The sequence below is a fragment of the Crinia signifera genome, chromosome 19, assembly GCF_055691185.1.
Source record: "Crinia signifera chromosome 19, ASM5569118v1, whole genome shotgun sequence".
Lineage (NCBI taxonomy): Eukaryota > Metazoa > Chordata > Amphibia > Anura > Myobatrachidae > Crinia > Crinia signifera.
In genome coordinates, this window is record NC_139226.1 from 4,276,596 (window position 1) to 4,288,181 (window position 11,586).

The 11,586-nt window shown below is 49.2% G+C and overlaps 1 protein-coding gene across 4 annotated transcripts in view; it reads right to left on the reverse strand.

The window, feature by feature from the left end:
- The window catches only part of LOC146041958 (rho guanine nucleotide exchange factor 19-like), a 62,764-nt gene that overhangs the window by 15,254 nt on the left and 35,924 nt on the right, over window positions 1–11,586 (reverse strand). For all 4 annotated transcript variants that reach the window (XM_083161835.1, XM_083161834.1, XM_083161833.1 and 1 more), the window contains exons 2-5: window positions 10,206–10,696; window positions 3,638–3,949; window positions 3,058–3,151; window positions 1,727–1,872 (exon numbers count right to left, since the gene is read on the reverse strand). In XM_083161835.1, coding sequence (XP_083017961.1) covers window positions 1,727–1,872; window positions 3,058–3,151; window positions 3,638–3,949; window positions 10,206–10,696 — 1,043 coding nt within the window. The remainder of the gene's footprint in view (window positions 1–1,726; window positions 1,873–3,057; window positions 3,152–3,637; window positions 3,950–10,205; window positions 10,697–11,586) is intronic.

Sequence of the window (11,586 nt, forward strand, 5' to 3'; positions counted from 1 at the left end):
CACATTGTGCCCGGTGTACGGTTATGTATTGTCAGCAACTTATAGACATCGTACATCTGGTACAGAAATACAGCCATCATCATCATCATCATCATCAACTCTGGACCTGGACTATGCAAGGGCTCATCTCTAGGAGCATGGCGACCTGGACTACACAAGGGCTCATCTCTAGGAGCACGGCCATCTGGACTACGCAAGGGCTCATCTCTAGGAGCATGGCGACCTGGATTACGCAAGGGCTCATCTCTAGGAACACGGCGACCTGGACTACGCAAGGGCTCATCTCTAGGAATACGGCGACCTGGACTACGCAAGGGCTCATCTCTAGGAACACGGCGACCTGGACTACGCAAGGGCTCATCTCTAGGAGCATGGCCACCTGGACTACGCAAGGGCTCATCTCTAGGAACACGGCGACCTGGACTACGCAAGGGCTCATCTCTAGGAGCATGGCCACCTGGACTATGCAAGGGCTCATCTCTGGGAACACGGCGACCTGGACTACGCAAGGGCTCATCTCTAGGAGCATGGCCACCTGGACTACGCAAGGGCTCATCTCTAGGAACACGGCGACCTGGACTACGCAAGGGCTCATCTCTAGGAGCATGGCCACCTGGACTACGCAAGGGCTCATCTCTAGGAACACGGCGACCTGGACTATGCAAGGGCTCGTCTCTAGGAGCACGGCCACCTGGACTACGCAAGGGCTCATCTCTAGGAACACGGCGACCTGGACTATGCAAGGGCTCGTCTCTAGGAGCATGGCGACCTGGACTACGCAAGGGCTCATCTCTAGGAACACGGCGACCTGGACTATGCAAGGGCTCATCTCTAGGAGCATGGCCACCTGGACTACGCAAGGGCTCATCTCTAGGAACACGGCGACCTGGACTACGCAAGGGCTCATCTCTAGGAGCATGGCCACCTGGACTACGCAAGGGCTCATCTCTAGGAACACAGCGACCTGGACTACGCAAGGGCTCATCTCTAGGAGCATGGCCACCTGGACTACGCAAGGGCTCATCTCTAGGAACACGGCGACCTGGACTACGCAAGGGCTCATCTCTAGGAGCATGGCCACCTGGACTACGCAAGGGCTCATCTCTAGGAACACAGCGACCTGGACTATGCAAGGGCTCATCTCTAGGAGCATGGCGACCTGGACTATGCAAGGGCTCATCTCTAGGAGGATGGCGACCTGGACTATGCAAGGGCTCATCTCTAGGAGGATGGCGACCTTGCTCTCCAGCCCACACACTGTCCAGAAATAACACATGTGTAAGATACAATCCAATTTCATGTGTAGGTTGTGGGGCCAGTCTGTGGACATACCATGGCGCGTGTCCCCCCTTGTGTGGATCTACTCCATATTATTTAGAACATCTGGAACTTATGTTTTGCATACAAACAAACAAAAAGAAATTCTCACTGGAAATTCTGCACACTTCAAACCACTGCCCCCCCCCCCCCTCCCCACTCCACACCCTCACCACCCACACACAGACACTGCCACCAATACCCACTTTCTGGCCGCTCAAGTGAAAGTGAGGTGGCACCTTAGAAGTTCCACAGCCCCTACCTGGATAGGTAGACTTGTGGCACCACCAGATCCCGGCGCTCTAGGCAACTGCCTGATGGTAGAGTCGGACCTGTACATGGCTGGTGTAGCTGACACAAGCAGGGCTGAGATGTGATAATATATTATATATATGTATGTATGACTTACAGCTCAGTAGGAAGCGTGACTGTCTTCTCTGGGACTTGGTGTCACCCGATGGGTCCTGCGTCTCCTCACAAAGTGACGGTCTCAGCTGGCACTGACCCTCTCTCTCTTCGCTGGGTGGTCTCCCCAGACCCTCTGTCAGTCTGTTCCTGAAAGGGTAAATGAAGCCGATTTAGCCTCCAGTCTCTCTGCAGCACCGGAGGAGGCAGAGAGTGGAGGCTGCGGGTGAACAATTGAAGGGCAAGTGCTGAAAATTCCTTAAAAATGAGCAAACAATGATGCATTTAATAGTGCGCTAAGACAGCGACCCCAGAGCCGGACTAAAGGGGGGCTCGGGGGGTCAGTACCCCCAGGTCCCCCTCTATCTAGGGCCCCCTGTGGTTGGCATGTATCATCATAAATAAATTGCTATATATATATATATATATATAAACAAATAGGAGCGGCACTCAGAAGATGAAAAAGCGTAGACAATGGTTATATATATATGTTTTGTGCATGGGAGTGGGGTAGTGCTGCGGCTTCACCTATCTGCCAATGTGACAACGATTAATGTGGCTGGGCATCGGGAGCTGAGGCACACTGACTGCACAAGTGTGGAGTGCATTACTGGGAGCAGGAGCCGAGGTACACTGACTGCACAAGTGTGCAGAGCATTACTGGGAGCAGGAGCCGAGGTACACTGACTGCACAAGTGTGCAGTGCATTACTGGGAGCGGGAGCCGAGGTACACTGACTGCACAAGTGTGGAGTGCATTACTGGGAGCAGGAGCCGAGGTACACTGACTGCACAAGTGTGCAGAGCATTACTGGGAGCAGGAGCCGAGGTACACTGACTGCACAAGTGTGCAGTGCATTACTGGGAGCGGGAGCCGAGGTACACTGACTGCACAAGTGTGCAGAGCATTACTGGGAGCGGGAGCCGAGGTACACTGACTGCACAAGTGTGCAGAGCATTACTGGGAGATGACTAGGGTCCCAATTCTGGTTGACTTGCAAAGCAGCTGTATCTCGCTGCTTTACGAGCCAACTAATTCGGCCCACCAGTCGGTCCCAATCCTGTCATAGGACCCCCACAGGTCCCCAGGGGGAGAATACATCATACTTTATAGCCTTTATGTGTTTTGTCTGCCTGTACGCAGAAAGCAGCCTCCGCTGTGCCCAAGGGGAACTGAAGATCTGGCCTTTGGCTTATGATATAAAGACATGGCTGAAAAGCACAGAGGAAGCCTAGAATTGGAAAGCCAGCGGATCCCATCCCGAGCATGGAGGCTATTGTGACAAATATAAAAGCAGGTGTACAACACATTCAGATAGACAATGCCAGTTAGTACCTGAGCCAGGAGGTGTCTGTGTCCATGGCAGCTGGCTGAAGAAGACTGGTCACTCCCGCACTATTACATCTCCGCTCCCGTCCACCAGATTTCCCTGTACATAAAGACACAAGTTACCACTGGAATCGCTGCTTTATTAGTCCATCCCAGGAGAACGTCTACTGGGAGGTGGACTCCTGTAACTAACATGAGAACTCAGCTCTCACCCATAAATCTGCAGTTTTAATGAACAGTGATGTCACTGGCTACTAGTGACTGGATAGGCTGTGCTCTCAGTGATGTCACTGGTTTCTAGTAACTGGATAAGCAGCACTCTCAGTGATGTCACTGGTTCCTAGTGACTGGATAGGCTGCACTCAGGGATGTCACTGGCTACTAGTGACTGGATAGGCTGCACTCTCAGTGATGTCACTGGTTCCTAGTGACTGGATAAGCTGCACTCTCAGTGATGTCACTGACTTCTAATGAAGGATAGGTTGCGCTCTCAGTGATGTCAATGATTTCTAGTGAATAGATTCTCGGTTTGCCTGATTAGATGTAAACACAGCATGGCAAGGTACCCAACTGGCACTGTACACACCTTCCTGGCCAGCAGATGCCCCTCTTTCTCTTAGGGTGATTTTGGTGGAGAGGGACTTGCCAATCCTAGCAGTGAAGTTGTTTTTACGCTGAGTAAGATGCAGTTTGCTGATAAGTTCCGAAGCTGAGAATCTCCACCTCTCCTGCTCCACCTTACCAGGGGGCTCCGTCACCTCGGGAGCATCGGGGGACCCCTTCACTTCAGCTGCTGGAGGACTGGGATCTTCTACCTCCGGAAATACACAGTCATCCTCTGTTGACGGGGAGGGCAGGGAGCTGCTGGCATCCGGAAGATACAGACGGAGTTTACGCCCTATGGAGGCAAGAGCAAATAGATGTCCTGTCAGAGTCCAGCAGACAGGCAAGGATATCCCTCTACACCGTGGGGACATTGGTGCTAACCTTACCATTATATTACTGACCTCACTGCAGAACATCGCTCTGTCCCTTCTACCCCAAAATAGTGATATACTCTGCAGACTATTACATTACTGATCTCACTGCAGAACATCGCCCTACCCCTTCTACCCCAACATAGTGATATACTCTGCGCAGACTATTACATTACTGACCTCACTGCAGAACATCGCTCTGTCCCTTCTACCCCAACATAGTGATATACTCTGCAGACTATTACATTACTGATCTCACTGCAGAACATCGCCCTATCCCAACATAGTGATATACTCTGCAGACTATTACATTACTGACCTCACTGCAGAACATCGCTCTGTCCCTTCTACCCCAACATAGTGATATACTCTGCAGACTATTACATTACTGACCTCACTGCAGAACATCGCTCTGTCCCAACATGGTGATATACTCTGCAGAGGTATTTCATAAAATTCACTTATCCCTGCCCCGCTCTCTTAGGGCCTTATTCTAGTTAGGTCGGTGCAACGTATGTAAGGTCCATTTCACCGTACACGGACGGTGAGCGTAAGTCCGCCCACAGAACAGCCGCATACAGACGGTCACAAACACCGACAATGGGGAGTGGCGTACACTTGAGCGTACGCCACCGTATACGGACGGGTCTCGTCCGTTTTCCCACCGACATCTTGTGGCTATCTGAGCGTACGCCACAGTGCACGGACGGTTCTCGCCTTTTTTCAATGGAAAACTCAGCGTGTGTCACCGCTCGTGAGAGTGAGCGTACGTCCGTGCACGGTGGCATACCCTTCACATATATGGCACTGAAAATCTAGCCTTTGAACTATAATTAAGACAATTAATTAATTATTGTAATTATTATTCAATAATTGTTTTCTATTACCTCAATTATCTACCTTAATGAACAGCCTAATAAAACAACATTTTAACCCTCATTACATGTATATTTATTATGTTCTAATGTTGCATTTTAATCACTATCTATGTGTCCCCACATTGGTTTTACTTTTAAATAAAGTTATGTTGGTGTTACAGTGAAAAAGTTGACACATGTCGACTTCTGTAAATTGAGTGTCCTGCTGTTATACAAAAACACTTACTGAATGGGTGTAGATGGTTATAAAATAACTACCTTGACATATATAAGCAGGTCTTAGAATTAATCTTACCTAAAATTAAACCAACCTTTACATGTAGAGAAGTGTAGAAAGATAAGCTTCCAATGTGTTTGTGGGCTGTGTGTGGCTGCAGGTAGTGAAATAATGGTTTTCACTTAATAGGCTGCAGCATTGCTTATTACATTCAGGTGTATGTGTGTGACTAGTAATCGGCGTTAATTAGCAGACCCAGGCGTCCGCTCTCATGCGGTATCTCTAGGGGTGGTCTGGAGCTATCTTTGGCGTCCGCCTGTTTTTGGCCCAAAATGCACGGTGTGTTCGCCGATTGAGCGGTTGTAGCACCGTACATTTTTGGTGCACACCCCTGTGTACGCCCAGTTTTCCTCATTCCGGCCGCTCCCCTAAAAACGCCCCCATGCCACGCACAATGACCGTACTCTTGCGGACAGGTTTTTTCGCACGGAGAGACCCTTCCGTGAGCGGTGTGAGGTCGCCGCACCTGCGCATTGGGAAAGCTACGCATGCGCAGATGAAAAAAAAAAACCGATCCGCCCGTATATGGTCCCACCGTACCGAGCAGAATAAGGCCCTTAGTGTGAGGTGTCTGTCCGAGCAGATAGACTGACGTTGGGATTATAATCCTCTTTTTATTTGTTATTTTTTACTGAATATTGCCGCAACCGATTTGATGGAAATAAAGTGTTTGCGCATTTTATCTATAAGAAAATGACTTTTATTTGACATCCACCCGAGCGCTTATTATTCTAGACTCCTAATTCTTTTCTGTATCACTATATTTTTGACTGGCTGATTGAACCAGTGAGGCAGCTCTGGAGCCTGGCTGCTGGGGGGGCGCTTCTAAAAAAAAAAAAAAAAAATCACACACCATTCCTTTTAACTCTGCAGACTATTACATTACTGACCTCACTGCAGAACATCGCTCTGCCCCAACATAGTGATATACTCTGCTGAACATTGCTCTGCCCATTCTACCCCAACATGATGATATACTCTGCAGGCTATTACATTACTAACCTCTCTAGTGTCCTGCAGAACATTGGGGGAGGGGGGGACTGTTTGTGCACAGCATAGTGCAGATTTCCTCTGCACCCATCCATGTGATATCAGATGCTGTATGTGGGGGGGTTCAAGGAGTGCTTAGGAAGTGTCCCCAGTTTGACGAGAAATAGGGATGTGCAGGGGGGAGGGGCATTAGGCCTCTATGTTGGTGCGAGCACAATGTGCCAATTCTCCCTTCCAAATGTTTGAGGCATACTTGCCTACTTTTGAAAACTAGTTTCAGGGAGATTATAGTTGGTGGTACAATTTTGCACAGATCCCTAATGAGGGGGCGTGTCATGCTCCACCAAAGGGCGTGTCTAGTTCCTTATATGGAGAGATTGTGAACGTGGCACCTAGAAGCGTGGGTGTGTACTGCTACATCTGAGAGGAATCTTGTAAAATGACTTATATCCAAATGTAGATGAGCCCAAAACAGTTAGTAAGAGCTACTATACTTGGTAAAGTGCTGGGAAATGGCGCTGATGATTCAATGTAAATGTATCTATCTCTCATTCCTTCCCCCAAAATGTAACAGTGTAATGTGGGCTAGGTGACATGAGGGAGATTGTTAGACTAATGAGGGAGAGAGGTAGATTGCTGCTATGTCAGGAGTCTCCTGCAGAATGCAGGAGGGGAAGCAACTATGATGTAAGGTGGGCTAGGGGACATGAGGGAGATTGCTAGACTAATGATGGAGAGAGGGAGATTGCTGCTATGTCAGGGAGGCTCCTGCAGAATACAGGAGGGGAGGTAACTATGATGTAACAGTGTAATGTGGGCTAGGTGAAATGAGGGAGATTGCTAGACTGATGAGGGAGAGAGGGAGAGTGCTGCTATGTCAGGGAGTCTCCTGCAGAATGCAGGAGGGGAGGTATCTATGATGTAACAGTGTAAGGTGGGCTAGGTGACATGAGGGAGATTGCTAGACTAATGAGGGAGAGAGGGAGATTGCTGCTATGTCAGGGAGTCTCCTGCAGAATGCAGGAGGGTAGGTAACTATTTTGTAACAGTGTAATGTGGGCTAGGTGACATGAGGGAGATTGCTAGACTAATGAGGGAGAGAGGTAGATTGCTGCTATGTCAGGGAGTCTCCTGCAGAATGCAGGAGGGGAGGTAACTATGATGTAACAGTGTAATGTGGGCTAGGTGACATGAGGGAGATTGCTAGACTAATGAGGGAGAGAGGTAGATTGCTGCTATGTCAGGGAGTCTCCTGCAGAATGCAGGAGGGGAGGTAACTATGATGTAACAGTGTAATGTGGGCTAGGTGACATGAGGGAGATTGCTAGACTAATGAGGGACAGAGAGAGATTGCTGCTATGTCAGGGAGTCTCCTGCAGAATGCAGGAGGGGAGGTAACTATGATGTAACAGTGTAATGTGGGCTAGGTGACATGAGGGAGATTGCTAGACTAATGAGGGAGAGAGGGAGATTGCTGCTATGTCAGGGAGTCTCCTGCAGAATGCAGGAGGGGAGGTAACTATGATGTAACAGTGTAATGTGGGCTAGGTGACATGAGGGAGATTGCTAGACTAATGAGGGAGAGAGGTAGATTGCTGCTATGTCAGGGAGTCTCCTGCAGAATGCAGGAGGGGAGGTAACTATGATGTAACAGTGTAAGGTGGGCTAGGTGACATGAGGGAGATTGCTAGACTAATGAGGGAGAGAGGTAGATTGCTGCTATTTCAAGGAGTCTCCTGCAGAATACAGGAGGGGAGGTAACTATGATGTAACAGTGTAAGGTGGGCTAGGGGACATGATGGAGATTGCTAGACTAATGATGGAGAGAGGGAGATTGCTGCTATGTCAGGGAGTCTCCTGCAGAATACAGGAGGGGAGGTAACTATGATGTAACAGTGTAATGTGGGCTAGGTAAAATGAGGGAGATTGCTAGACTAATGAGGGAGATAGGGAGATTGCTGCTATGTCAGGGAGTCTCCTGCAGAATGCAGGAGGGGAGGTAACTATGATGTAACAGTGTAATGTGGGCTAGGTGACATGAGGGAGATTGCTAGACCAATGAGGGAAAGAGGTAGATTGCTGCTATGTCAGGGAGTCTCCTGCAGAATGCAAGGAGGGGAGGTAACTATGATGTAACAGTGTAATGTGGGCTAGGTGACATGAGGGAGATTGCTAGACTAATGAGGGAGAGAGGTAGATTGCTGCTATGTCAGGGAGTCTCCTGCAGAATGCAGGAGGGGAGGTAACTATGATGTAACAGTGTAAGGTGGGCTAGGTGACATGAGGGAGATTGCTAGACTAATGAGGGAGAGAGGTAGATTGCTGCTATGTCAGGGAGTCTCCTGCAGAATGCAGGAGGGGAGGTAACTATGATGTAACAGTGTAAGGTGGGCTAGGTGACATGAGGGAGATTGCTAGACTAATGAGGGAGATAGGGAGATTGCTGCTATGTCAGGGAGTCTCCTGCAGAATGCAGGAGGGGAGGTAACTATGATGTAACAGTGTAATGTGGGCTAGGTGACATGAGGGAGATTGCTAGACTAATGAGGGAAAGAGGTAGATTGCTGCTATGTCAGGGAGTCTCCTGCAGAATGCAAGGAGGGGAGGTAACTATGATGTAACAGTGTAATGTGGGCTAGGTGACATGAGGGAGATTGCTAGACTAATGAGGGAGAGAGGTAGATTGCTGCTATGTCAGGGAGTCTCCTGCAGAATGCAAGGAGGGGAGGTAACTATGATGTAACAGTGTAATGTGGGCTAGGTGACATGGGGGAGATTGCTAGACTAATGAAGGTGAGAGGTAGATTGCTGCTATGTCAGGGAGTCTCCTGCAGAATGCAGGAGGGGAGGTAACTATGGTGTAACAGTGTAATGTGGGCTAGGTGACATGAGGGAGATTGCTAGACTAATGAGGGAGAGAGGGAGATTGCTGCTATGTCAGGGAGTCTCCTGCAGAATGCAGGAGGGGAGGTAACTATGATGTAACAGTGTAATGTGGGCTAGGTGACATGAGGGAGATTGCTAGACTAATGAGGGAGAGAGGTAGATTGCTGCTATTTCAGGGAGTCTCCTGCAGAATGCAGGAGGGGAGGTAACTATGATGTAACAGTGTAATGTGGGCTAGGTGACATGAGGGAGATTGCTAGACTAATGAGGGAGAGAGGTAGATTGCTGCTATGTCAGGGAGTCTCCTGCAGAATGCAGGAGGGTAGGTAACTATGATGTAACAGTGTAATGTGTGCTAGGTGACATGAGGGAGATTGCTAGACTAATGAGGGAGAGAGGGAGATTGCTGCTATGTCAGGGAGTCTCCTGCAGAATGCAGGAGGGTAGGTAACTATGATGTAACAGTGTAATGTGGGCTAGGTGACATGAGGGAGATTGCTAGACTAATGAGGGAGAGAGGTAGATTGCTGCTATTTCAGGGAGTCTCCTGCAGAATGCAGGAGGGGAGGTAACTATGTTGTAACAGTGTAATGTGGGCTAGGTGACATGAGGGAGATTGCTAGACTAATGAGGGAGAGAGGTAGATTGCTGCTATGTCAGGGAGTCTCCTGCAGAATGCAGGAGGGGAGGTAACTATGGTGTAACAGTGTAATGTGGGCTAGGTGACATGAGGGAGATTGCTAGACTAATGAGGGAGAGAGGTAGATTGCTGCTATGTCAGGGAGTCTCCTGCAGAATGCAGGAGGGTAGGCAGGTATGGTTTGAGGGCATGCAAATATAAATCCATAACTCATGGAACTCTAGATTACTAGAGAAGATTTACCAGGACTTTCCTACAACTCTCTACTGCCACCAGTGGGCAGATTACAACATTACAGGCGACCTTCCTGGAATCTGAGCCCCTCACTACTCGAGATATAAGCTGGGTGCACAGAACAGGATGTAATAGACGGGGCATTACTCAGAGCTGGCATTTAGGTGGGCAGATGTAGAGGTATGGGAAGGTGGGTAATAATGTAATACAGAACACAGCACCTGTTGGAGGAATAACACCATAGAGATCACATTTGTCAGTAGGTCACTTACAGGCCGACTTTGCCCGCTCCGAGCCCTGCGATGTTCTGCAGAGTGGTCGGGGGCTCTCGTGGATGGAGAGAGATGGCGTTTTGGGCTGGTCACTCGGTGCACCGCTGTTCCCTCTGGTGTCTCTTAAATCTTCTGGGATGGGACAACTGTCTCCTGTCGGGGTTCTAGGCTCCAAAAAGTGGTCTTCTTCCTTCTTCTCAAAGGCCATGAACCAGGGATCCTCAATGCGATCAGTCACTCCCAGCATTCCGGGGTTAATAGGACACCGCACGTGGCTGAACCCCAACTGTCTCTCAGTGCAAACAGCGGGGACTCCCCCGAAAGCCAAGCTTTCCTGCTGGTACATGACCACCCGATGCCTCTCTCTGGGCGGCGGTTCTCCAAGGCCGGGCACCATACTGCGTCCACGTCCGTAGGGAAGCGGGCTGCAGTGTGGCTGGAAATCGGGGAAAGCTTGGTACTCCATGAATATGGCGTTAGGGAGACCAGGCCTGCGGAACACACAAGTTATCACTTTATAGAACATACCATATATAATATACACACACATATTGTATATACTTCACTGACCCTTGTACACGAGAACCAGCGTGCATACAACAGTGAGTACAGCCGTGTCTGTAAACTGCAATAAACCAGCACTACTGATTAAGTAACGCTTCACGTATCAGGGAAACACACAGCAAATACTTGTACTGCTCATTAACATAATGGAATTCCATCTGTTATAAGGTGGAGGGAATCAGCTGAGTGTCAGCGTCTGAACCTGCCCAGCCCGGAGCTTCTAGTGTGCCGCCATCTCCACTGAGTGTCATCCACCTGTAACCAAAACTAGCATTCTGATACCCCCAAGGTGTATCCCTGCAGTCCTTACATACACAGATACACCCCCAATGGCGGAGCTAGGGAGCGGCGGCAGGAAGAGCAGGCCTTCTGCCGTTGAATCTGCTAAAATGGCCATGCAAAAATGGCTGCCGCCATCGGGGTAGAAGATTGGTGGAGTCACATTCAAGCAGCCCCTATGTTAATTCAGAGATAGTGAAAGTCAATGACTAAGATCCACAGTCACAGAATCCTGTGGGTGCCGGAATGTGGATGCTTAGTGGGTTTACCAGCTGGGATATGAGCTATAATCCCACCCTATACCCAGACTCTATTGGAGGAAGAATTGCTGCATTCTGTCCCTCTGATCCAGAACAACCAGCTTCTACATCCATCATTTCATATGTCAGACCTTTCTCCTGGCAGAGGAGGGATAGAGTGCTAGCTCTTCAGCGCAGTCCCTGCACTGTCTACTAGGAATATGGGAACGTATGGGGTTATTCTGGTTCACTCTCAAAAGGCACAATCACTCTCCAATGGATAAAACCATGTACACTGC